The sequence below is a fragment of the Rhamphochromis sp. 'chilingali' genome, assembly GCF_963969265.1.
Source record: "Rhamphochromis sp. 'chilingali' genome assembly, chromosome: 7".
Classification (NCBI taxonomy): domain Eukaryota; kingdom Metazoa; phylum Chordata; class Actinopteri; order Cichliformes; family Cichlidae; genus Rhamphochromis; species Rhamphochromis sp. 'chilingali'.
The window spans coordinates 30,906,258-30,933,451 of NC_137934.1; the positions used below are offsets into that span (position 1 = coordinate 30,906,258).

General features: G+C 40.4%; 3 protein-coding genes across 6 annotated transcripts; 1 reads left to right on the top strand and 2 right to left on the bottom strand.

Moving 5' to 3' along the window:
- Positions 1 to 738: 738 nt before the first annotated feature.
- LOC308399757 (regulator of G-protein signaling 2-like) lies at positions 739 to 3,045 on the top strand. The gene is made up of 5 exons (XM_080887195.1): positions 739 to 1,003; positions 1,118 to 1,195; positions 1,572 to 1,633; positions 1,833 to 1,999; positions 2,143 to 3,045. Exons 1-5 carry the CDS (start codon positions 912 to 914, stop codon positions 2,335 to 2,337), a joined length of 594 nt encoding a protein of 197 aa, XP_080743321.1. The 5' UTR covers positions 739 to 911; the 3' UTR covers positions 2,338 to 3,045.
- Positions 3,046 to 6,780: 3,735 nt separating this feature from the next.
- Positions 6,781 to 19,267, bottom strand: uchl5 (ubiquitin carboxyl-terminal hydrolase L5). Its single transcript, XM_080886021.1, has 11 exons — positions 19,065 to 19,267; positions 18,593 to 18,656; positions 18,411 to 18,516; positions 17,776 to 17,901; positions 16,492 to 16,553; positions 16,163 to 16,293; positions 15,844 to 15,907; positions 15,653 to 15,755; positions 8,032 to 8,145; positions 7,795 to 7,893; positions 6,781 to 7,168 (listed from the first exon to the last, which is right to left on the bottom strand). The coding sequence occupies exons 1-11, from the start codon at positions 19,138 to 19,140 to the stop codon at positions 7,124 to 7,126; spliced, it is 990 nt and encodes a 329-aa protein (XP_080742147.1). The 5' UTR covers positions 19,141 to 19,267; the 3' UTR covers positions 6,781 to 7,123.
- Positions 19,268 to 19,408: 141 nt separating this feature from the next.
- On the bottom strand, positions 19,409 to 26,358 carry glrx2 (glutaredoxin 2). Of its 4 annotated transcripts, none has more exons than XM_080886026.1 (4): positions 26,312 to 26,358; positions 25,115 to 25,181; positions 23,640 to 23,816; positions 19,409 to 20,620 (listed from the first exon to the last, which is right to left on the bottom strand). In XM_080886026.1, exons 2-4 carry the CDS (start codon positions 25,178 to 25,180, stop codon positions 20,456 to 20,458), a joined length of 408 nt encoding a protein of 135 aa, XP_080742152.1. In that variant the 5' UTR covers position 25,181; positions 26,312 to 26,358; the 3' UTR covers positions 19,409 to 20,455. The 4 variants fall into 4 exon arrangements, with proteins under 4 accessions (XP_080742152.1, XP_080742151.1, XP_080742150.1 ...); XM_080886025.1 differs by lacking the exon at positions 26,312 to 26,358 and adding an exon at positions 26,125 to 26,305; XM_080886024.1 differs by lacking the exon at positions 26,312 to 26,358 and adding an exon at positions 26,030 to 26,305.
- Positions 26,359 to 27,194: the final 836 nt, after the last annotated feature.

Sequence of the window (27,194 nt, forward strand, 5' to 3'; positions counted from 1 at the left end):
ATCAGTTCTTTAGCAGCAGCTTACTGCAGCTCAGATCCCTCTGAGAGCTCCCTCAAAAGGCACGGCCTTATCCACTAAATCTCGCCTCCATAACCTTCTGCTATAAATGGTCAGTTCCTTAACTACTGTGTTTCTAACTGACTAAAACACACTTCAAGTAAAGCAGGTAGTACTCCCCTCTAGATAAGGTTATGCTTTAAAAACAAGTAAACCTTTTTTGAGCTTTATAACAATACTGGAGGTAACCACCTAAAGTTTACTGGTGGACTCAATTAAAGCTTTTTTTATTAGGATAAAATGTGAGGAATGAAAACATTGTTCCTACATTTTTACCTAGAGAGGTAAGAGGATATTACATCATCACGTTTGTTCCAACTTGCCCATATCTAACATGCCATCAAGACAGGAGTCAGGATGCGAAGTGACTGATCCACACCCTCTATGAGTAATTAATTAAACATCAACACAGAAGGTAGCAACGAATCACCTGTTTCATCTATTCATTTCAAATATATTTTGTTTTCAACTCACCAATTACAGTCTTAAAGATATTGTGATTGTGTCTGGCTATAAACACAGGGGGGAAGAAGAAAAAGAAGAGAAAAGTTCCATTACTCTCCCAACACAACTTTATTTTAAGAACAGGGGCACTGAGTGTGCTATATACGTCACGTCTTGACCTTACTCTTAAAAATGGAAGCCCGCAGGCAACTCAGGGAGGGAATATTTATGCAGCGACAGCCTATCGTTGCTTCGGGCTGAGAGTCACAGCGGGGCGAGCTGCTGTTTACTCAGGGAGAGCCAATCACATTACAGACCCGCCGTTCTAGTTCCGCCTTGCTGCGACGCATGATTCTGAGCTATAAAGTTGCCAGACAAGTCAAGAGGGAGAAGGAGAGGCGGACTGAACAATGAGAGAGAACCTTGCTAGTGTGTCATCCCCAAACATGGCATTTACGGACTGCATGAAACCAACAGAGCTGGCCGCAGACAAGGGGATCAAGTAAGTTGATGCAGTCTTTAATGAGCACGTTCCTGGTCACTATGTCCTTGTAAAAGAATTGCACATCTTTAAAAGCAGATGAGTGAACTCTTTTTTTAATTTTCTTTTATAAAGGAGGAAAAACTGGAGGAACAGAATACGACTTCTCCTGAAGACAAATTCTACACAGCGTGTGAAAAACAGACTCTGCCGGTAAGCCCTGTTTGTTTTACAAGTTGTTTTAAAATGATTTCTGTGGATTTAATGTCTCAAATTTCAGGTGTTCAGTTAATTTGCATTTTATGTAAATTAAGATTTGGCATATTTTTCACTTGTGCATATAAGTGAGAACTGTACACGGCTCATATAAGTCCTTAAATTCTTAATGGAAAAGATATGAGAGCATCAAATGGCTGTAAAATAATTCATCAAACAGTTTGCAAAACAATCATGCAACACGATCATGCAATATGATCATGCAATATGACTTTCAACTTTGATAAGCAATTCTTTACAGTGACACTTCACTAACGTAGTAGTTAGCGCTACTATAATTATCTCTTACGTGAGCTGCGTTCTTTACCCTCAGGCCAAGCGTAGATGACGTGAACCAATGGGCGCAGTCGCTTGACAAGCTGCTCAGTCATAAATGTAAGTATCATTCACGCTTCTATTGGCACATTGAGTCACTAAGGTTACACGGTTACTGTGAGCCGAATGAAATCTTTTTATAGTCATCAGTAAAACAAAGCTGCCACTCCTTTCACCTACATGAATGGGCAAAGAGCCAGTAGGTGTGACGGAAGTAGTTTTCTAATCTTTCTCTTCTCCCTCTCTATCTCTCACGCAGATGGGAAAATTGCATTTTGTATCTTTCTGAGGTCCGAATTTTGCGATGAGAACATTGAGTTTTGGTCAGCCTGCGAGGAGTTCAAAAAGATCAAGTCACGGAAGGAAATGGTGTCCAAGGCAAACCGCATTTACGAGGAGTTCATTAAAAGTGAAGCGCCAAAGGAGGTAACGGCTAACAGATGGCTTCGGATTTGTTTGTTCTTTTTAAGCTGATTTTAATCAGAATTCACGCACTTTTAATAATAAAGATATTCTTTGTTAAAATGGGGGTCAAAGGCTCATTCTGGATGTTTTGTCTTTGGTCACAGGTCAACTTGGATTTCCACACCAAAAATGCCATCGCACAGAGTCTCCACAAGCCCACTGCAACTAGCTTCCTGGTAGCTCAGAGGAAAATCTACAACCTGATGGAAAACAACTCTTACCCCAGGTTTATCAGCTCTGACCTCTACAACGAACTGTATGCAGCTGCAGCAAGAGAGGACATGGACGTTGAGTCCTAGCATAACTAGACACCCACTTGTGGAGTCATTTGCTTACCCCTGTGACTGTAAATAGACTGTCCACCGTGTTCATTCCAGGCGCTACCTCGGTATAATACAGCTGAATGCAAATTCGTAGCATAAACATTAACGGGCGAGTGTGGAAAATGCAAAGTGCTGTCAAGAGCTCTCAACGAGGAAGCGGGAATGATTTGGCCAGATCCTGTATGTCGCTGCAGACAGTGCACAGACTGTCTCAAGCAGATGGGACTAATGCTAAGCTTTTATCACTGAGCCATTACCTGAACCTTCTTTTCAATACCAATAGACATTTTGATCAATGATGCAGATCTAGTTCCACTGCATTCAAAGTCAAAACACTTGCCTGCATCTCTTGCCTTACATCAAACCAAACACAGTGACAGGAAGTGTTTTCTGTCACAATATCCATTTGAAGGCTTTGTATGGTCAAACACACCTCGCGTGTACCTCTAGTTTTCATTTCTCTGCTGGTTGCAGCAGTTTACATTAAAACAAAATTACAATTGTAATTTATATGACACAGTTTCATCTAATGCCTATGTTTGGCCTGAAATTACTGTGATACTGTAAGATACTGTAAATATGTGATGTTGCACTATGTGTTTAATGTGAATTTAAGCATTGAGCAGCTGGACTGTTTGGTTATTAAAATGTTTTCTTCAACACTGAAATGTTCTGGATGTGTTTGTTTACCAGTTTAATGCACAAAATATGTAGCACTGAAGAATGCACGAGTTGTCTGAAAAAGTAGTACGTCAGCAAAAAGGGATTTAAGGTAGCTCCCTAGCTGGATCCTCTTTTAGCAGACTACTCGGAAATGTAAAATCTACATTACTGCTAGAGTGAGTTTTTCTTAACTCACTTCAACAGTAAATTTTAAAATAATGAATTAAAAAAAGAAAAAAGCTAGCTGACGTAAATAAACTAGCTGAGGCTAGCTTGTGCCCAAGCTAACTTTTTGGGGTAACTGGGGCCTGTAAGAAAAACTCAAACATAGTCGACATCTTTTCAAGGTACAAAGCTAATATGTGCGAAGTGTTTAGTATACCGTTGTTTAAACCACACTACAGAATAAATATAGTCAAATATAGTTTGTCTGAGTTTGCATACTTACAACTGAATGTACTACGCTATGTACATTAAAGCATAGGTACTCGTTTTGCAAAGTGTTGACAGAGTACTTTTGGCTCAGACTCAACACCCAACGTCAAATGTTTCAAACAGGAAAGACTTCACGGAAATAATGACTGCCTTTGTCACGCCAGCTCTTTTTATGCAGCATTTGCAGAGTTCATGACAGAACACATTATCATATACATATAACACATATAATACTAAATTCTTCTACTCTAAGGTGATATTTTCATATACTTGAACACCTGTGCCTAAAAATACTGTTGTTAGCTAGCTAGCTAACACCAGCAGTATTGAAATCAGATTTGCTGGTGGTTTTTTACTTTCTGCCATGTTACCTAATATACTAATACAATAAGTTAGTTTCTAGTCTTTAAACTCAAATTTTGGTCTCCACCAGGCCTCAAGGGAAATACGTCCTTAGCTGTTCTATATTTTCTTTCCATACATTTTCTACATACGAGTTGTTTCCCAGTTCCTGCAGCATGTCGAGGTTGTGCACAGTAATGCGAGCTCGAGGAAAGTGTTACATTCAAAATACAAATGAACGTATGTGGAAATGCTGAAAAAATACGTACAAATACAAAGTTTTAGAGGACCTTTAAAATCCCAAATTCTTTGTTTAAAATAGAAATAACAAATGATTACTGAGATAAATGCCTCGCAATGTTTAACAGAGCAGTCAGACTTATTAGATAACGTGCAGCATGTTCAGTTGCCCAACAACAACATTCCTCGTCTTTTCTGGAACATTGCATTCCTTTTTGTACAGTTGAGTTCGCACACTGTAACAGTAACCCCTTATGTTTAAATTTCTAAGTGTAGGAGAAGAGGGCCACCTGACTGACAGGGAGAGTCCCCTTCTGTGAACTCACAGTGGTGGCTGACAGTGGCCAGACACCCAGACCTTCCCTTCTGCTCTCTCTGTCAGATGTCTGCCCTACTGTCGTGACGAGACGGAATAATCTTTTAAAGCGGCTGCTCTCCAGAACCATATGTTCTGCTGTTCTCTGTGATGTGAGCACCATCAGCCAGCGATTTTATACCAGTGCGTTTAACTCTGCTCTTTCTTTGTTTTTGTGCTGGATTCATGTTCCCATAAAACTGCAGGACATCTATGGGGTGAGGGATGTTTAGGATATGGAGTCTCCAAAGATGTTTGATACACCAGTAATTTAGGTGAAACTTTCTTCTAGTCACGTCATATTTATTTGTTTGATCCTTTCATTTATACCTGGAAACCTTTCATGCTTCTATGTATGTTTTATTCAACTGATTCAGGTGCAGTTTGCAGTGGCAGCAGTCTAAACAAATGCCGAGACCTCCATTGCCTTGGAGACCCCCTTCCCTTGGGGGGGGGGGGGGGGATACTGAGGTACTTTGAAACCAGCCAGTATGTCGTAGTGACTGGACATGTCTGAAACACCTTGCCTAAGGCGTGTCTACTCAAATCCCCTGGTTCCTTTCAACGTGGAGTAGCAACTCTACCCCAAGTCCGTCCCAAGTGACTTATCTTATTTCTAAGGGCATGTCCCGACACCCTCCGGAAGAAGCCCATTTCCGCCTCTGGCATCTGTGACTGTTTTCTGTTGGTGACTTTCTACAGTTCCTGCCCACATACGTGAGGGTAGAAACACAAATTTACAGTAAATAGCTTTAATTTCAATGCTTGGCTTTCATTTTTAGCTCTCTTCACCACAACAGATGAAAGCTGCTTTCTTTCACTTGGTTTGAAGAGTGAGCTGAAGGTTAATGCTCAATGAAAACAAATAAACCCCCCAAAACAAAGTAAACTAATGCTTTGTGTTTAGCCCATAGATACCTCTCCAAAGCACTGCTAGACTTTTTATACAGTTTGCACATCTAGTTGTCAAAGGAGAAAAGACATCTAGAAGAAGTATTTCTTCCAGAGTGTCTATTTGCCCCCCAAAGATTTATCATGAAAACCTATGAATCTTCCTAATCTTAGTCAACAAACAATGCCAAACATTCGATGGTTCCTGTTTCTCAATGCTTGTGCGTCACTGTGAAATCGAGTTCTTTTGGGTTTTGAAATGCTGGCTGAACAAAAAGAAAGCAACCGAGAAATTTAACAGTAAGGGAATACAAAAAAGTGAATTGTGTCCTAGTGCTGATGTTATTCTGCCACACATTTTCTCCATGTCTGATTATGGAACCGTCATCGCTTCAGGCCTCTGAAGACCTTTGAGGAATCATATGTGATAATGAGCTGTGCAAATAAACTTGCCTTGACCTTTAAAGTAGACTTACCCAGCACACATTCCATTACGTAGATGCCTGGCTATTTTTAGAATCTTAATTCTTTTATCTAACATCTGCATCCATCTACCACATCATCACACTCATTTTTGTGACAACAGCCAAATAAAGGATACAATAGGCGTGAAAAAAAACAATGGCAATTGGTGTGCACAACAGCAGATAGTCCAAAAAAAAAAGCACAGGGTGTTGGTATTCACAAACGCAAAACTGGTATGTCATCATAGTGAACACCTTTGCTGATCCACATGGCTTGATGCAAGAAAATAAAACTGTCTTTGCCTCTCTCTCTCTCTAAACTGGTAGTAAAACCTGTGGGTTCTCATTTGTTGCTATGGACGATCATGGCAACAGACTACTGGGATCAGATCCAAGGAGTACTCAAAAGGTGTGTAAATACTGGATCCAAATTTAGAAACGGGCCACGTCCTACTTTGGTCAGCACTCTGCATATACGTCAGTCTGCACAGGCCTTTAGACGCACACACTGTTCTAGAGCAGCCAATTTCTGTACACCGCCGTCTCGAATTTGATTTACTTGACAAATTAAGAGAAGATCCTTTGCCTTCAGTGTTAAAAAACATCAAAACACTGCAATGGGAATGTATCCAAAAGCCACACAGACGTCATTAAATTTCCAGTCCATTGTTGATGATGCACTTATAAGGACCTGGCGGCTTGATTGTGTCCTCCCATCAGGTCCAGCTCTAAAACAAAGATCTGAATGTCTGATTGCTTAAGTAGGAGCTCTTTTAGAAAAACAGCTGTAGTACGAGTGTGCCACCATGTTAATTAAATGACAAAGCCTGGAAAAAAATAGTCTTGATACACGGCCTTCAAGAAGTACAGTAAATACATGCCCTGCTATTTCAACGCTACACCACCAGATGGAGCCAAAGATCCACTAGTAGAAATTTAGCTACACAGCACTGATGGGTAAACTATCTGCAGACACATCTAAACATCAGGGGAACGCATAATACAGGTCCATAAAAGCAAGCAGTCCGCAAACATCTAGACATTTTTATTATGAAAATAAGACAGAACATCATTTGATAACAGCTTTCCTTCGAGCATGCATTAGAGCTGATGGACACATGATTTTTCTTTTTTTCCTTGCCAGACAGTCTTTTGGCTACACCCGAAGGGCAGTCCTGGATGGTTTAATGGGTTGCCATGGTGAGAGTGTGCTGCAGACCATCTTCGGTCATTAATACATATGTGACAGGTACAGTGTGTGTGTGTGTGTGTGTGGGAGGGGTGGGGGGGTTGGGGGGGGGGGGGGTGGGGGGGGTGACTGTAGGGTTTAGGATGGACGTGTGTGTGTGTATAAATCATAGTGTGCTCTTGTTCACTTGGCCTCCTGGGCTTTTTTGGCACTCTGTTTCTCTTTCGCCTGGGGAAACAAACCCAGAGACATTTTTATTAATAGCAACGGAGGACCTTCTCATTTCAAATGTAATTTCTTTGTATAATTCCTCTGGTTATTTCCCATTAAACTATCATAGTCACAACAATTAAACTCATATGCTCTAGTTACAAATAGATTAATAAACACATTTATTTTCTGTTTTTGTTGTCCAGTTGGAATCAATTAATGAAATGAAAAGTTATTTCCCATGAAAAGGTCCTGTATTAATAAACAGAAATTACTTCACTCAAAGACAGCGCCTACTTTTCAAATCAAGTTTGCCCCCTAGTGGACACAAAAGCCAATTACAGTCTGGCTTTCTACACAGTTTCACTAATCAGCGTGTTCTTAAAGAAATGCCCTCACCAAAATCTCAAAAGGGAATTCTTAATTCACAGAGACCCTTCACATTAAGAAAAGGTATTTCATTATCACTCCTCCAATGCTCATAAAAGCTACCTGCTGGCAGCACTCGGCTTATTAATTAAAATAATGTGCTTGTTAAAAGAACAATGTTTTAAAATGTCAAAGTACTCGAGTCTTCTGAGAACACTCGCCTGCTCAAAGTAAACAGGGCTGTGGAAAGCTGGAGAAAGTGGGGGGGGAATTACCTTCTCCACCAAAGGTATTAACTGCTGGTACTCTGCCAGCGTCTTCAACAGCTCCATGATGAAAGGAAGGTAGTTGTGCTTTCGTCTAATATTTTCAATCTGTAAGAAAGAAAAATAATAATAAAAAATCCGCATCCACCAATCTTTCTGGAAGGAGAATTACTTCTTCATGGACCGGCTTTCTGTAAGACACGTCACATGCAACATTATGAAATTATTACTGAAGAAGAGACCCACCTTATATCTTTTTAGTTTCTGATTTTCTTCTTCAATAAGGAGCTGGTACTTGGCAATCTCTGACTGGATGGAGCTGAGGAACGTGCTGCTCTGGTCTGTGTCCATTGGTTCATCCTGGAAACAGAAGGCGGGAGAAGGTTTCCGTCCACTCACTGAATACTTGCACTCAGAACAAACGGTGATGATAAGTAGATGAAACGCACGCAGCAGCTAAACCTCTGCAAATGGCTTTAATCACCAAGATATGGAAATATAACACAGGCAACGATTTTATTAGTCTTAACAGAAGCAAGACACTAGATAATGAGCTGCAGTGAACAATATGTTTAGTCATTTTTACATTCTTCCACCCATCATTGAGAAAACTTTTGTGAATGTTAGGTGTGGTTAGTTACAGCAACATCCCATAACAGTGCACAGGACCATGGCAACGGCCTAAAGCTTTCAATCAGAGAGAGGCCAGCTTTCTTTCATCACTCTCTTAAGACACCTGCTCTTCTCTGGCAGGCCCCACTTTGAAACCCCAAATAAAAACAGCTCAAACCTACGCCCTGCTATTCTGATCAGTCAGCAGGACCAGCCTGAACTAGGGCTGTTCATATAACGATATATATCGGATGACGATATAAAAACGTCTATCGTTTCATTTTACGCCATCGTTTGTTTTGTGGTGTCGCAAAATAAACTGTTTACAGCAATATATTTTTCATTGTTTTGATGGTCACTGTAGTGGCTATATTAATTTCTTAAAGTTCTCTCTTTCTCTTATATTTAATATAACCACACTACAGACAGACAAGCGCCTGTTTTTATGCGTTGTCGTTAGCAACAACGATGGTAAAACCATCATCGCGTGTCCGCTTGTTTGTTTTCCACATAAACCTTTCACAATAAAGCTCAAGATCCTGTTGAGACTTTTCAAAATAAACTGAATCACGTGAAAGAGTGTGCAGAATGTTTACGGATGAGAAGCATAAAATAGCCGTCAGGTGCTAAAAAAATAAACCTTAGACTCAAACGTGTCTAAAAATGTATCGTTTCATGCATCGGTTAAAACACTCGACTCCAGGTACACGACGCCCAGCTGGAAACACTTCACACACGTCGAGCTGCCCGAGATTCACAGAATTTACAGAAAATGTTAAATTTTTGTGATTTATATCGTTATCGGGATGATAGATGTCTTATATCGGGATTTTGGCCATATCCCACAGCCCTAGCCTGAACTGTATTTAAATAAAGGTCAGCTAAACAGCAACAAACAGGCCGCTTTCTAACAGTGCAAAAGGTGCCAAGTTGTATTTGTTCCAACTCTTTCATTTTAATTTGAAGTTCAAAGATTCTCTCTCTTAAAAAGGGGGGAGCGGGGACTTAAAATCCTTAACCCTTTACAAATCACAGATTTTGTGAAACTTCCAATCATTAACTGAATGTGAACAGATAAATAAATGTCAGGCAATTTGCTGATAAGCTGATATCCATGTTTGGCTCATGTATCTGTGCAGCCCCTTTCATATACATGAAATCCCATTGATTTCATAAATATGAAATCTTTCACTCATGTCAGGTCATGTAAACTCAATATTTTATCTAATATACGTTATCAAGCAGTGGAATAAGGTTTGACATTTCAACCAGTGTCAGAGCGTAAAGATCAGCCGTAGACAGTCTTAAACTCCTTTTCTGAAACAAGTTCCTACAAATGTTTGCCTTCAAAAGCTTTAAGAAAATAAATTTCTGTGCAGAGAGACTAAAAAAAAGGAACTGTCTCACTATTAAACAGAAGGAATGAGAAAAGGCCAGTTATGTTCAGCAGAGTATCCATTACTGTAAGATGATATGCAGTTCTTGTGTTGTTTGAAAAGTTGGGTTAACTTTTAGTTTTTACTCGTGTAAGCCAGCAGCCGATGTAAAACTTTTCCACGCTTGTCTTTTTGATGCAATCTCTGATCCTGAACCAATGAGCATAAATACTGACAGCTAAAAGGAGTCTTGAACCACAGCCAGAGCCACATGGTGCTCTCTGCTCATCTTCAGTGGCTCACTGTGGTTTTGAATTAATAATGGGGGGCAAAGAAAAAAAAAATAGACGAATATGAAAATGAACAGTGGGCATTTCATTTTTATTCATCATTGATGATGACTGATGTCGAGCTTATATAGATACAAAAGTGAATGTTTGCATCACCTGCCTTATCGTCTCAACTTTCCTGAACCTCGACAGTGGTGGGGAGCACAGCTGTATACACATAAATGGCAAAAAGCTCCGTTCCCCAAGCTTTGGGCTCCACATCCAAAAAAGGAAAAGTGACACAGAAGAAGGGAGAACTTAGCAGTGAACGGAGAGATCCGCAGCCGGACTTTAGCCTAAATTTAATTCAGAGCGGCTTGCTTCTTTTCCTTTTACCATTTTAAAAAGCTGTTAGGCTGTCGTTATGTACTAATACATAGATGGGCCTCAAAGTGGCCCGCAGAGCTTCTGTTTCACAGTAACCCTAACAGGGTTGTTTCTCCCCCTCTACAGCCGTTCTGCTTGTATATTCATTCAAAAGGTAAAACGTTTTCAGTACTTCAGTCCCATCATTTCAGCACTGATTTAAGGTGTGCGTTGGGGGCCCCTGGTGGGACATGATGGTACTGCAGGTCGGCCACAGTAATAACAGAAATTCAGTTTGAAATTAATCACAAGTATGTACAGTTACACATTTATCTCAATTTATTTGTTCATATAAAAAGTGAGTTTTTTAAAAAGCTTTTAAACATGTAGCTTTTCCACCGAGGCGGAGCAACAAAAGTCTGTTTCCTGTTTGAGAAGACTGAGAATTTACGTTTGTTTCACAGGTAGTTGCTAGCCCATACAAACGTTTGGACATCTATAGAACGTTCCCGCATTAAGAATATAAATGGGTATGGGATATTGTATTTGTTTTAAATGTTATATACTTATGTGGTATGTGTATTTTGACTTTCGTTGCCATGAAGCCAGGTCTCTCTTGAAAATGAGATTTTTAATCTCAATGACATTTTTTACCTGTATAAATAAAGGACTAATAATAATAATAATAATAATAATAATAATAAAGTATACCCTGCTATGAATGTTTTGTAGTTCAAACTTGAAGTGTACATTTGAAAGTTGGTTCAGATGGAGCTCGGAACCTCTCTCGAGGTCATTTGGCAGCTGTTTTGAAACAAGAGGGACAAATGAATTTCCTCTAGGGCTGGGGGATATGGCCTAAAACCCCTATCATGGTATAATTTGAAGCATGTGCGGTAACGATATATATCGCGATATATTATTTTCTTCTCTATAACGTATTTTACACACTATAAGGCACATTTAAAATCCTTTCATTTTCTCAAAAATCGACAGTGTGCCTTATGTGTGAATTCTGGTTGTTCTTACTGACCTCAAACTGATTTTATGTAGTACACAGCACTCAAAAATCTGTCAAAAATGTTTTAGTACAACTTTGGTAAGCTACGAAGCTGCACCACCTGATGGATTGTCGGAGCATTATGGCTGTCGTTGTCAGGAGCCTTGTGAAGTAATCTGGGTCCAAAACTCCATCTGCTTCAGGTCCCACAGTAAAACGAACACTGGGGCATCAATGAGAGTTAAAAACTGTCTAAATTATTTCATCTTTAATCAAATTATCAGCGTTGCTGCTTTACCAGGTGTAACAATTAAGTTTAACATCCAGGCATCCATGAAAACAGAATTTATTCAATTCAACGGAGTTAGAAGTTAGCTCGCTAGTTTCCACCTAAACATGATACAGTGGGGCAAAAAAGTATTTAGTCAGCCACCAATTGTGCAAGTTCCCCCACCTAAAATGATGACAGAGGTCAGTAATTTGCACCAGAGGTACACTTCAACTGTGAGAGACAGAATGTGAAAAAAAAAAAAAAAAAAAAAAAAATCCATGAATCCACATGGTAGGATTTGTAAAGAATTTATTCGTAAATCAGGGTGGAAAATAAGTATTTGGTCAATAACAAAAATACAACTCAATACTTTGTAACATAACCTTTGTTGGCAATAACAGAGGTCAAACGTTTACTATAGGTCTTTACCAAGTTTGCACACACAGTAGCTGGTATTTTGGCCCATTCCTCCATGCAGATCTTCTCGAGAGCAGTGATGTTTTGGGGCTGTCGCCGAGCAACACGGACTTTCAACTCCCGCCACCGATTTTCTATGGGGTTGAGGTCTGGAGACTGGCTAGGCCACTCCAGGACTTTCAAATGCTTCTTACGGAGCCACTCCTTTGTTGCTCGGGCGGTGTGTTTTGGATCATTGTCATGTTGGAAGACCCAGCCTCGTTTCATCTTCAAAGTTCTCACTGATGGAAGGAGGTTTTGGCTCAAAATCTCACGATACATGGCCCCATTCATTCTGTCCTTAACACGGATCAGTCGTCCTGTCCCCTTGGCAGAAAAACAGCCCCATAGCATGATGTTTCCACCCCCATGCTTCACAGTAGGTATGGTGTTCTTGGGATGCAACTCAGTATTCTTCTTCCTCCAAACACGACGAGTTGAGTTTATACCAAAAAGTTCTACTTTGGTTTCATCTGACCACATGACATTCTCCCAATACTCTGCTGTATCATCCATGTGCTCTCTGGCAAACTTCAGACGGGCCTGGACATGCACTGGCTTCAGCAGCGGAACACGTCTGGCACTGCGGGATTTGATTCCCTGCCGTTGTAGTGTGTTACTGATGGTGACCTTTGTTACTTTGGTCCCAGCTCTCTGCAGGTCATTCACCAGGTCCCCCCGTGTGGTTCTGGGATCTTTGCTCACCGTTCTCATGATCATTTTGACCCCACGGGATGAGATCTTGCGTGGAGCCCCAGATCGAGGGAGATTATCAGTGGTCTTGTATGTCTTCCATTTTCTGATGATTGCTCCCACAGTTGATTTTTTCACACCAAGCTGCTTGCCTATTGTAGATTCACTCTTCCCAGTCTGGTGCAGGTCTACAATACTTTTCCTGGTGTCCTTCGAAAGCTCTTTGGTCTTGGCCATGGCGGCGTTTGGAGTCTGACTGTTTGAGGCTGTGGACAGGTGTCTTTTATACAGATGATGAGTTCAAACAGGTGCCATTCATACAGGTAACGAGTGGGGGGCAGAAAAGCTTCTTACAGAAGACGTTACAGGTCTGTGAGAGCCAGAGATTTTCCTTGTTTGAGGTAACCAAATACTTATTTTCCACCCTAATTTACGAATAAATTCTTTACAAATCCTACCATGTGAATTCATGGATTTTTTTTTCACATTCTGTCTCTCACAGTTGACGTGTACCTCTGGTGCAAATTACTGACCTCTGTCATCATTTTAAGTGGGGGAACTTGCACAATCGGTGGCTGACTAAATACTTTTTTGCCCCACTGTATGCCATGTTCTGACTGAGAGATATTTGAAAAAATTAAAACGTACAGCTCTGCTATCACTTCCAACATAAATGAAGACAGAAAACTAAGCAGTGACATTTGTAGGGTTACTGAAGTTGGGCTAGATGGTATATAATGATGTCCTACGTGATCGCTAGCGACACAGCTATGTTAGCATAACATTAGCACAGTGAAGCTGGAGGATGAACGCTAAGTTTTTTCCACTCGATAAAAGTAAACGTGAGGGTTTCTGGTGGTTAGGGGCTATAAACGGACCAAACTTCAGTCAGGAGAACAACTGAGATAATCCATCCAAAAAAACGAGGTTAGTCATTAATATACTGCAACAACACGGGAATAGAGCGGCTGCAAGAGAATTCAGCATTAATGAATCAATGGTAGGGAAGTGGAGGAAGCGCAGTTTTTGGCTTTCCTCATATTCCAAAAGTGCTTTGTGTCTTTGCTATGACTGTCACCCGGCATAATTTGCAGATGATGTTGTTTGCAGCCGCTGCGATGCTTTCGACCAAAACAGGCGCAGCTTGATGACACCATCAACATGCGCTATCGCGGTTAGGGATGGGTATCGAAAACCGGTTCTTGTTGAGAACCGGTTCCCACTGTTTCAATTCCTTGGAATCGTTTGCCACTTTTAAAAACGATTCCCTTATCGATTCCAGTCGCCCCGAATGACGTCATCACGTTGAGTAGCGTCTTTTACCCAGTAGGAAACACGGCGCCTGAGCGGCACAAACGCTCAAAAGTTTGGTTACACTTTATGAGAAAGGATGACAAGAGGGCAACGTGCAATACTTGCAAAGTAGAGATTTCATCAAAGGGAGGAAACACTACGAACATGCAAAAGCATTTGCTCAAAAAACACGCGATTGCTTTCAACGAATGTCGTGTTTTTGATCCGCTCCGGACTAGCGAAGCTCAACCCAGCAGCAGCGGTAGCGTTTCCACGTCCTCTCCCGTTAATACTGCAGGTAACTAATCAATTAGCATTGCATATTATGTTAGCGCGATTTACCTTATTACAAAACCTGCTATTACTGTGCGTTGCATTTAGATAACCATGATGAGAGAGACAGAGTCTGGCTCAGATGCTGGCAGTTCTCGCTGCAGTCTACCGGTAGCGTAGACTGCTACGGTAGCGTAGACGAATGTCACCGAGCAGTGACCAAGTTTGTGGTCAAAGGCTTGCACCCATTTGCCACAGCAGATGCCCCCGATTTCACTTTGGTAAGTGAATGTGTTTAATTGTAGGCAGGACATTACTGGATATTCTTGTGTAATTGCTACAGAATAATTTATGTTAAACTTTGTTATTGCTACAGGAGAATATTTATTTTATTATTTTACATATACATTTTTTTTCCTGGGGACCCTGTGACACCCCATTGAAGAGCCGTAGGCTGTAGATCTCTTAAGATCTCACTGTTGGGTTTGTAAGGCCATGTTACTCCTAAATTTCTATCTTGTTCAAAGAGAAGATATAAAACACAGTTCTAAGCTAATCGACTTTAGTGTTCTCCTTTAAAAAAAAACAAAAACGAATCGATAAGGAATCGAATCGTTAAACAGAATCGAAAATGGAATCGGAATCGTTAAAATCTTATCAATACCCATCCCTAATCGCGGTAGAGTGGTATAGTAAAAATCTCTACCATTGGCCAAATTTATATCGTTTCTACCGTATACCGTTTATACCGCCAACCCCTAATTTCCTCTGCAGCAACATCCCTGCTATATTTGTTTATATTCAAGCAAGCACCGTGCTTCAGTCCATTTTTGCCTGTTGTATTGACAACATGACACATGTGCAGTCTGTTTCGGTTACATATCCCCATAAACGGACTCTGTTCTGCATGTTATTTTGGTTCAGCTGGGTTTGAAATTGCAATGTTATTAAGTTAAATGAGATGACAGAATTTTTACAACCCTGTCCATCAACATGACAGACAACCGAGTCCCTCTCTGACCCATCGTATTACTTATGGGAAAAAAAAAAGAAAAAAGGAATAGATGAAGTCCACAAAACATTTCTTGCCTCATTTCTTTCTTTCTCTTCACTTCCAGTGTAGCAGAGCTTTATGATCTCCAACTTTTGAAAGCTGCTGACGCATTATACAGGTTGCCTCAGAGGCAGAAAGCAACAGAATAAAAAATGATTCTCTGTCACATCTTCACTGGATTCAACCCCTTTCACTGCCTCTCACCTCAGTAAGCTGGGCCTGGAGCTCCGCAATTTTCCTCTCATATATCATTTTTCTGTCAGACACGATGGCCATTAGGTTGAACCGGATCTCTCCCTCACTGTACCTGAAGAAGGAAACAATGACGTGTAATTACAAAGTATCTGGTTAACGCAAGCCGTTCGTGAAATACATGTACAACACACAATGTTTACTTCTGTATTCTTTTCTCAATCACAGGGCGGACTGCGCTGATCCAGTCATCCTGGTTGCATGCACCTGGTGACAAAAAACAGGAAAAAAATAATAATAATAGCGCATACACTGACACCTGCACTAACCCCAAGCACGCACTCTACATCATCATAAAAAAAACAGGCAGCTTTATGAGGAATGGAGCACAGCCAAGAAGACAAAAATCAGCTGTGCACAGCAGGGCTGCACACCGAGGGACTTTAAACATTAAACTGTCAGTTTGTACTAAGCTATTAAAACCATAATGAAAAAAATAACAAAGGACATTTTTCTGCTTACCCAGGTCGATCGGCCCCTCTCGAAGCCCGTCCAGCTCATATAGCCTGCCATTTACAGGAACGTAGCTCACAAAGTGGAATGCGTCCTCGTCCTTCGCCGAAGACTTTGCATCAAATTCAAACATTTGCTGTCTGCAAACGCAAAAAACACAATTACAAAAAACCTCATACACAAATTATCGAGCAAGCGAGGATGCAGGACAGAACAGAAGTGACTCTCACATTTGCCCGTCTTACAAAAAAGGCACACTCGTCCACTGACAAACAAATCGACCAATCTCTTTTATTTTTCATCTTCCCCAGCTGGAAATGACAGGAGCAGAGCCTCACCTGGCAAAGCTGTTGTGAACTTGTCGGATCACTTCTGAGTTGCTGAGAGCCAAACCTTTCATCTGAGGAGAGGAGAAGATGCTGATTTTACGGGTCGTCACAAGACACCACTTAATTCTTTTCTCATCATGTGTTTAAATAGCTTGTTAACAAGTCATTACAGTAAATTATTATATTACTGACTGCTACCAACGTATAGTACATATAATAAACCGACTGATGCTACTGTTCATTAGAACAATGTGTCAACATGATTGCGGAGCCGCCGAGCCTTCCCATGTCTGTCTATAGAGGTCGAGGTCCGTATACAATTAAAAACATAATCCTCAGATCTCGTTGAATTTTGAACTGATCTTTGTTACAAATGCATGAACTTTGACAATGATACAGGCTAATGAGTTAACATCTTTAAAATGGTAAATGGACTGGTTCTTATGTAGCACTTTTATACTCAACTTGAGTGTTTTATACAACATGTCTCATTCTACAAGTGTTTCTTTCCCTTGTCTATGTTCTTTCTATCCAACACTAAGACTCCAATAAATGAATCTTGCCCAAGAATACTGCTGTGGTCCATGAATAACTCCTAATCTAGTCTGTGGATTAGCTGGGATTTCTCTTTGTGGAGTCTGCATCTTCTCAGTGTGGTTGGGTATTCATTTTCCCCCCACAATCCACAGACATGCATGGGTGTGAGCGCTCAGAGTCTAGAGTGCAAACCGATGTATACATGGGTAAAATGTGGCTTGTAGTCTTAAGTGCTTCGAGTAGCTAAGGCTTCCCAACAAAAATATTTGTCACAAGACTGACAATCATTTACGCTCACATTCCCACTTACTGCCAATTTAGAATCACACATGACCCAAACCCACACATGCCTTTGAACTGTGGGAGGAAACCAGGGCGCCAGGGGAGAACTTGCACAGAAAAAAGAGCTCCACACCAAAAAGCCCTGGGTGCACGATGGCTGTTCAAACCTAGGACTAGCTTGCTGTGAGGCAACAGTGCTAACCGCTACACTACAATGCTGCTGAAAATGTTTTCTTTTTTCCTCTTTATGCGATAAAAAAAAACAACCCTAAAACAACAACAACAACAAAAAAACCAAACTATACTGAGTCAGTATGGTTCTCATGACAATCTGAAGGACAGATGGCTGAGTCATCTCATAAAATGTATAAAATAATAAAATGTCTTGAAATCTATTTTTCGGTTAGATTTTTCCCCTTCCTTTTTTATTTATTTTTTAAATTTGGATTTGAGACAAAAATACCATTGACGTACAGCTGCATCAAAACTCTGTGAAAACTCTCTGAACTCCGTCAGCGTATCGCCGAGCAACATGTCAGGATGAGAGCAGTTGAGCAAAACACTGATGATGGCCTGGGTGGCACAAGCGTTGTTAATGACCTGGAAACACACAGATCAGAGAGGCACAAAATAAATAGACCAATTAAAAACAAACTATGACACGAGACTGGAAGTGGGATCTGCATGTTGATCATAAACATAATGAACATAAACATTTAACAAAAAAATATAACTTTAAACATTTTCTGCAGATCAGGTATCTCAAGATTATATATATATATATATATATATATATATATATATATATATATATATATATATATATATATATTTTTTTTTTTTTTTTTTTTTTTTTTACACTGAGGAGCAGCATCCTTTGGTGTGGGCTTAGTGAGATTTATCCAGCCAAGTAAGATGTGCTGCAATTTATTATCTCACTCATTTTCCAATGTGAATGAACTAGAGCCTTTTGCAGAGCCACTTCATTTCTCGTCTGGTAAGCGCCACCAACACTAACTAACTGGAAAATGCATTGCTTCTGCAGTGAAGATAGTGAGTCAAATGCATCTAAATGAACACAGGGACATTAATTGTAATGCTAAGAGTACCTGCTTGGCAAAGAAGATGTGATCAAGTCTTGAATCCTGGACAATTGATCCTGCTGGCTCTTCACCAGGCTGCCACTTAAACAGGAAAATCAACCCGTGAACGGGTCTGTAACAAAACACATACATTAAAAAGCCCTGTCTTTAGCAGAGGCATGCAAGATAAGAGGTGTAGATGAACATACTTCAAGTTTTCAAAGTTCTCTGGCTCCATACTCCATATCTCTTCAACCTGGGCTCCTCTGCAGCCTGACAATGACAAGTGAAGCAGCGAACATTTATTTACATTGCTAATTACCGTTCAAGTAACCATTAACTAACGGAGAGAAAGCATTTGTAGTCTGACAGCTGAGAATGCACGACACATGTCAAAGGGGTTGCTTTCACGCGCGTTGTTTTGAACGCTGAGTAATGCTAGCTATTTAGCTCGCCCAATTAAAGTAGCGACCCAATTATTACAAGCAAATCATTCAACATTAAGGTGTAATAAAGATGCACAGTATGTAAAAATTTTTTCCTGTTGCAATACAAAAGTAAAAAGTAGCAATTTGGAAGCTATTGTTAGCTTTATTGTATCCAGTTAACCACCTAGCTAGCTTGTCGAGACAGCCACGTTACATTCAATGAGCCGCTAGCGTCACCCTACGAGTCACTCACCGAAACCTTTTATGAGCTCCGTGAAAACCCCGGGGTCGCTCTCCATGAGACACCACTCTCCTGCACTTCCAGACATCCTTCACACTGTTACTTATTCAGCCTACAGCACACATAAACGAAATGCTAATAGCTTAGCAGTGCACTGCTCCCGTTAGCCAGGCTAATTTAACCGCAGCACGACAATGACCTCACCGTGATGCGGCGCGATGTGGACGCGATGGTTGCGCGCGTTTTGTTTCACAGCGTACAACGCACGGGAATGGTGTAATTGGCAAAGAAGAAAAAAAAAATTCGATTACTAACATCCTATTAACAACATCCGTGACTACATTGTTTAAAAAAAATAAATGCATAAAAACAAATATAGAAATAATAAAAACAATCTCTTTCTCCCGGCAAGGCAACCAGTACCCGCCCTCATGTGAGGTGAAGCATTGACATATGGAGCGCCCTTTGTAGAAGGGACACATTGCGACTTTATAACGGAATTTCCTTCATATTTAATATGTGAAAATCATTATTCACTCTATTTTTTGTAGTAATTATTATTTACTAATTTAATGAATTCAATGTCTAGCTCTAAAGTCAAAGATTCAGGAACTTCTTAATGTTGGCGTGACCTAAAGATTGTCCATAATGCGTATATTTGTAACAGGATTTCTTATCAGTCTACTTCAGTTCAATTGTGTTTTATTTAAATAGCAAAAATCATAAGAGCAGTCGCCTCAAGGCACTTTCTACTATAAGGAAAATACCCTACAATAATACAGTGAAAACCTCAAAAATCAATTACCCCCTCTTTTAGCAAGTACTTGGGGACAGTAGGAAGGAAAAAAAAACCTTTTAACAGGAAGAAACCCCTGGCAGAACCAGGAACGGGCAGCAATCCCCCGCGACTGCTTAGGGGTGGTAGAAAGCAATAGGACAACTGCAAAAAAAATACACAAATTACTAAATTTATTCACATTTTATGCAAATAACAGCACAATACTCTGCATATTTTTACAAAGTGTACCTCTTTTGCTCTTGCAAAATATGAAAAGTTACCTGAAATAAAAACCAACGGCTAAGGTAGAATCAATACATCAAGATGTTCACAGTTCAGTGAAGTGTAATATTGTTCAATAAAACAAACATGTACAAGTGCTGTACGAGTAATACAGCAATCCCACGCTTTACACAGAGGCCATAACAATAATATTAAAAACAATATCATCATCATTATCATAATAATGTACATCCCTGGATGAAAATGTATTTTTACATCAAGTATCCACCGCACTTTGATGCATAAATACTATAGTCATGCTCAAGCAATGTACACCTTGTACCATGAGCTCAAGCAAACATGTGATAAGTGGTGCATTGATAAAAACCGTAAGAACGGTTAGTCATTTGGCCGCCTCAAACTGTCTGGCGCCTGAGCCTTCAGAGCCTGTGGCAGCACAGCAGGAAGCACACTGCTCGATCAGAGGCACCAGCTTTCCTTGCTGATGGAGCTGTTTGGTATCAGACCCGCCCCCAATGCAATGGCCATTGACAAAGACTCTTGGGACCTAAACAGAGAAAAAAAGAGGGGGGAGGGTGTCAGGGGGATACAGACTTTAGCATGCTATGAATGAGTTGCTAATGATCAACGATTTCAGATTAGGTTAGGTTTTTTCCCCCAAGTTTCATGTGCCATCTCACATCTCCAATCTGTCCTTGCATTCAAGACCCACACACAGTCTATTTGTAGCTCCAGGTTTGTTTGTGTTCTTTCTTGGCCCCAACTTGACAGCTGTGTGAGCTGTTAATGAATTTTTACAACTTAAAGTAGGAGCAGCTAGTGATCTAAAGAATACAAGTAGAGGAAATGGGCCACCTCCAAGGGCTCGCTGACTAGGGCTGAACGATTATGGAAAATAATCTAATTGCGATTTTTTGCCCCAATATTGCGATTGCGATGCGATATGCGATTATTTTTTAAGGTCTTTGTCTTCTGTATTATTAAACAAAGACAAGCAATACATCATATAGTATGGCCAATACTATATTACATTAATTTTAAACTGTTCTTTCCTGGAAGACAGACCTCTGTTATGATGACATGAGGTGACGCATGAATTGATGACTGACATTTTTATTTAACTTCTTCAATCACAACAGTATATTTGAACATACACAATAGTTTATTTTTAGCTTACAAACATCTGAGCATAAAGTGCTGACAAGGAACCCTGGTGTAAACATTAAAATGAAAGTCAGTACAATGTGCAGATTGCAGAAATATACATAAACAAAATCAGTGGCTTTACCACATTCAGTTTTTCGACATCTGTGAACTACTAGACAGTCATTCAATTAAAAAATAATATTAAATAAATAAAACTAATAAATAAAAAATACACACATCTTACTGATCTCTGCAGTCAGTAACATTACACATAAAGTGCAAACATAATAGCAATTGTATAAACACACACACAAACACGCCTTTAAAATTTAAAGGCGTGAAATTGGACGGTCTAGCCTTCTGAATCAGAAGGCTAGTTCTGATTAGCGTCACCGCTGTCTCGGTGGAGTTTAATAAACTCGGCCGTCTGCTTCTTGCTATCTAAAATATAACCAGACACTGGTGTAAATTCTCGACTGTCTCATACTTCTGTTTAATAAGTTTTCTGTTTGACGTTTAGTCAGCTGTGTGAAAACCAAGGAGGAACCCACCCGGGGGATTAATAAAGTTTTATTTTATCTAATCTAATAACTTTAATCTCAGCCAAACCGATTTACTCACGAACAAACAAAACACTGAAAAAAGCCCAACAATAACATTTTTAGGTTGTCTAAGTGACTTATATATTACGTTTAACCCGAGCAGCGAAAGTCCGCGGTGATCTGAAAATGATGTGCCGGGAGTTGTGCCGTTCTCGGCCGCATCAGTAACCCTCGAGCTCCCGGCTAGCTGTCGAGCTGGTGGGTAGCAGACGCCTCTGAAAACGTCGAAGCACTTTTGCAAATATGGGATATCTTGATAAACCGAGCAGATATTTGATGTTTACACAACTACTTTCTCGCCTGAAAATATGTTAAAAGTTTATTTTGTGACCCAGAAAGATTAGTATGAGTAATTTTAAAACTTAGTAGCGGCCGCCATTGCTGGAAACTGGAGTTTGGCTGGGCCGCGCTATGAATTCTGGGATATGGTAGTAATTTGGACAGCCTTCGGCGCGTCGCTGTGACGTAATCGGTCTACAAATGCGGCCTCAGGAGGATGCAGCCCATGAATTTGGACATGTCCAGAGTATAATCGCAGCCTTTGCGGTTAGAAAATTGCACTTGATCATGTCGCGATATTATCGCAAATGCGATATATCGTTCAGCCCTATCGCTGACCCTGGTGAGGAGCCTGGTTATTCAGGAAGGACTAACAGTACAGCCACTACTCCTGAGGTGGTTCAGACACCTGACTATAATGCCTTCTAAGTGAGTTTGTTTGGCATTTTTCAAGCGGGAGGAGGCCCTGGGGCAGACCTGGGCAATGCTTGAGAAATTAGATCTCTCTAGGCTGGCTTGGGAATGCCTCAGCTGCAAGAGCTGAAGGAGATGGCTGGGGAGATGGTGGCCTGGGCATCTGTGCTTAGACTGCTGCCCCCACAACCCAGACCTGGACAAGTAGCAGAAAATGGATGGAATTACAGAAAGAGTAGATACTTTGTAATTAAAAGGAAAAAGACAGCATACATCCTCATGCTCAGCAATACTGGATCCAGTGGTCCAGACTGGCCTTTTTGGAGGTGCTAGTTCACGCCAAGGGGCTGCAAGTTTGACATAGTTGTTGAAATCGATGAGCCCCTAAATGTGGGCTGCTGCCCCCTTGTGGATGGTGGGCAGCAAGATGTTGTTCAATTTGCCATGAAAATGTAATGATTAAATATTTAGACTATAAAAGTATCAAGGTGATTTAAATTACGTGCTGTTCTTTATTAGTTACATGGGCTTTGAAACATCTGGTTCGATAACACTTCACAGATAACGTGTACGAGCACAAGGACATGCGTGGCTTCTCTGATAAAAAACAAAACAAATACATACCCTAACAGCGACCCTGAGTCGAGATGCTCCTATTTTGAATTATAAAATTCATTATCAACTTTCACAGCTTTCAAGCTGAGGCCAGGGAACATGAGCAAGGCTGCAGTGGCATACACCTGAAGGTAAAGCAGACGGCCTATGTATGTGTTTTTCAGCTTCATTGTTTTAATGCACAGTGTTCATGTGCGGACAGCCTTCCTCGTTTCCATGTTTTCAGAACTCTCGCATATTGGAAAGTGACTAAAGAGCAACAGAGCAAAGGCTATGATGTAAAAAGATGGGACTTGCTATGGGGATTCATCCTGACTCAGAGTCAGCTATTCTGAGCGCCTATAAAGTCCTCAATCTTGGCTGCAACCCCAACAAAGATGCTTGTTAACTCCACCTAAATTTAACTTGAAGGCAGAGCTGCCAGAACAAACAAGCTGTCAGAGATGTGTGTTTTGATTCTTCTTCTACTTAAAAAAAAAAAAAAGCACACGAAGGTGAGGTCCTTCTTACCGTCCTGGCACCGGTCATCTGAGCTAGGGCCTCTTGCAGACTCCGCCCGTCATTGTGCTCATCCAGTTCGATCACTTTGTAGGTTGCGCCAATTTCGTTGAAGACGTTTTTGGCCATTTTACAATATGGGCAGGTGGTCTTGGAAAATATCACAACACAGTTCTGTGACACCACATCCTGAAAGGGCAGACACAATTAGAATACTTAGTTATGAGTGTGGAGTCCAGAAACAGCTTCAGCATAGCAGGAATCAAGTTGGTGAAGGGCGAGAAGGATTTTATCTCCACTTCGGGCAGAGACCCAATTGCAGAATTATGGTGGAAGTTTCACGGCTTCCTTTTTGAGGGCAACAAGCACATTTCTACACCAGCATGACGACGGCTCCTCCTCTTTGCATTCTTTCTAGCAGATTGATGATTCATCACCAGAGTGTTGTCTGCTCTACTCACTTTAGGGTAAGCTGGTAAAGGAGGTAACGTCAGTAACCACAGATCTATAGCTTTAGCTGGAATATAGTCAACAGATGTAGAAAGAATTCTGATTAACCACCAGTTTTATTTGAATTTTTGCCTGTTTGGAACACCTGAATGCAAAGGCCTTTAAGTTTAAGGATGCAGTCAATTTGAATGCACAAGACTTTGTTTTAAAGTTAAGAAGTTTCTAAAAGATTGCTCATTCTTCATGTGGCTAAAACACATTTCTAATTATTGATGAGTCGGTGGTGTCTTAATGGATTTTAGGATGTCACCTCCACTCATAAGCAGACCGCCTTCAAAGTTAAACATGCCACTGACAAGATGACATGCTCTGATACCACAGAGCGACTGATCTGGAGAAGTGTAAAACTGATGTGCACAAGAAAACCTCAAGGCATCTTGATGCATGCAGTTGTGCACTTTGTAATCACACTCAGGTCATTTAATGGAAAGATTTGTTGACTGACTACTGTGTAATGGACCGATATAACACCTATACTAGAGGCAAGTATGTAAAATGCAGCCGCACAAGATGAATGACCATAATTTACTAAATTAGAGCCAGTTTTCCTCATAAATTTCTGCAGTACCTTCAGTTTCTGTAGCCACGCATACCGCCCCCTGGTGGCACTTAAAAAGAATGCAGATTTAAGGCTTCACTTTTCAGACCCAGACCTTACACCCATTTTCATGCAGTCTACAGTAGATGGGCATACCCCTGAAACATTACAGGGCCTTGTCACAGATTTATTTATATTTGTTTGTGAACACGTGTATTCACACATGTCACTTCTAGGTGTGCTGCATGACATATGTTTAATTCAAAAGTCTTCAGGTAAAACATGTATTGAATCAGACAGAATATGTCATGGTTGTGTATCCATAAAAAAATACATAAGCCTGTGAGACCTGCACAACTGAAAACAAGTTACACAAAGACCCACTGCACGCTACCATACCCAGCAAAGTAACAAACTGCTTGTATGTAGCAGGTCTTACCTGAACGTACTGTAAACAGGCAGTGCTGGACAGACCCCTTGGATGGGAGGAGGTTAAATTCCCCATTCTGGAAAAGAAAAATCACACTCACATGATTATAAAATGCAGTGTTTGAGGCAACTGGTCCAGTGCTGATCTTGTGAATCAAGTGGAATTAACTGACACACAAGAAGCAGGCAGAGGTCCATAGACGAAGCTGAAGATATGAAAGGAAGAGACGAAGAGAGGACATATCAGAGCCATCAAAATAAGATCTAACTGAAGGATAACTGCTGCTCTGATTATAACCATGTTTACTGTAGGTCAATTTTAATATTCACTTGTGCCGCTGGTCTTAAACTGCAGTAAGGTTCGTGCGCTTGGTAATCCAGGATTAGCACTGCACTCGCTTCTCATTGGCACTGGGCAAGACAAGCCAAACACCATCAGGATCTGGCAACACTGAGCCGGCGGCACGGCAATAACAAACTAACAACGCTCCATAAAACGTGGCTCTGTATGTTAAATGAAAAGTGACCGCCTTCTTTTATAATCGGCATATCTTTTAGTGCCATTTTTATCGTTTCTTATGCCTAGCTAGCTACCACCGCTTAATCGAGTTAAGACTGTATAGGTAGCGTTTGCTAACGCTGATAACAGCCGGCACGCCGGGGATAAAGACTGATATTTAAAGCAATAATGTAAAGTTAATTTATATTAAGTATGCCGAATTTTTCAGAAGGATCCTTTTGATCAAGAGGCCGCGAATAGGTGTATTTGTTAATGAGAAAGTCATTTAAAATTAATTTCATGTTAAATCACGGGAAGTTATGATGACAGACGGTAAAGCATGCAGCATGCGGGAGTGAATTAACAAGAATTATGAGCTCCTGGGAGCGGGCAATGTTGTCCACCCATGTAGTATTATTTGCTTACGTTACCAAGCAGAGGAATATTTCTTTATAAATTTGGTGTGGGGGTGATTTTTCAGATCGACAGCTAGTTGCTATAGTCAAACAAGTGAGAATGACCTTCGACAGCCGGTCCATAGCAAACTACGAAGACATCCTGCGTGAAAAAACATGGCGAAGACAGAGCACACCGCAACAAAACAATTACGTCTTTGCCCTGGATAAAACATAAGATTAGTGTAGGAGCCGTTCTGAGGCTACACTAGCCCTGCCAGATGCTATACACTTACTATAGCACGATACTTACACTGTTTACGCCTGATGCCTACCTTACGTGGACACCGGAAGTAGTTTCTGACGCAAGTCGCAGCGTGAATGTAACGCTCGAATTAAAAAAACACAAACAAACTATAAAGCAGTCTTTAAGTACAGTTAAAATAGCAGTGTAATCCTTTAATGGCGGTATCATTTTTTCATAAAGAATACATCATTTGGTAAATTAAATTACATTATATGTCATTTGAGCTTTAGGGCAAATGTAAGGCTCAGGGGCCAGAATTGATCGGGCAAAGGCTCCAAATCTGGACCAATGGACAGCTTTAAAAAAATGTGGAGGCGTGCATAGATTTTTTTTAACTGCCTGTCCCACTGCAACTAACAGATAAACAATTAAATTACAGGAAAGTTCCCCGTTTTTCCATTACTAGTGAGTCCATGGTAAATAAACAAAAACTTTAAGTTTATTATAGGACAGTCTGTATAATGAACTGTTAGAACAATTTTTTGTAATTTTACACATTTGTCATGAAGTTTCACTGGTCAGGTCCACTTAAGATGAGAGTGGGCTGTGCCTGAACCACAATTTTAAATGAGTTTGACAGCCCTGCTTAATATAAATATGTTTTTTTATTACAATACCATTTACATTTATAACTTTAGCTTTCTGAAGAAGGAATTTATTACATTTTGCAACATGTATTTTTTGGGATGCTTTACTATGCTCTGTTGTTTCAGAAAAACACACTGATTTAACCTATGACTGACCTATGACTCATTCTAGCATCAAGAGATGAACCAATGTTTTCTTGACAGAACACACAACTTAGCGAAGAACTAATTTTAAATTTAATCTTTAGGCACTTTGTTACTAACATCCTGTTGCAAAAACACATCATTTGTTTCAATGTCTT

Coding starts and splice junctions, on each gene's coding strand:
- LOC308399757 (XM_080887195.1), top strand. CDS start 912: ATGAGAGAGAACCTTGCTAGTGTGTCATCCCCAAACATGGCATTTACG. Junction 1,196..1,571: donor GTGAAAAACAGACTCTGCCG/GTAAGCCCTGTT, acceptor CTTTACCCTCAG/GCCAAGCGTAGATGACGTGA. Junction 2,000..2,142: donor AAAGTGAAGCGCCAAAGGAG/GTAACGGCTAAC, acceptor CTTTGGTCACAG/GTCAACTTGGATTTCCACAC.
- uchl5 (XM_080886021.1), bottom strand. CDS start 19,140: ATGTCTGGAAGTGCAGGAGAGTGGTGTCTCATGGAGAGCGACCCCGGG. Junction 16,294..16,491: donor GTTCACAACAGCTTTGCCAG/GTGAGGCTCTGC, acceptor TTGCGTTTGCAG/ACAGCAAATGTTTGAATTTG. Junction 7,169..7,794: donor TAATACCTTTGGTGGAGAAG/GTAATTCCCCCC, acceptor TTGTTTCCCCAG/GCGAAAGAGAAACAGAGTGC.
- glrx2 (XM_080886023.1), bottom strand. CDS start 25,405: ATGGTTATAATCAGAGCAGCAGTTATCCTTCAGTTAGATCTTATTTTG. Junction 23,817..25,114: donor CCTGTTTACAGTACGTTCAG/GTAAGACCTGCT, acceptor CTGCCCTTTCAG/GATGTGGTGTCACAGAACTG. Junction 20,621..23,639: donor AGATGACCGGTGCCAGGACG/GTAAGAAGGACC, acceptor TTCTCTGTTTAG/GTCCCAAGAGTCTTTGTCAA.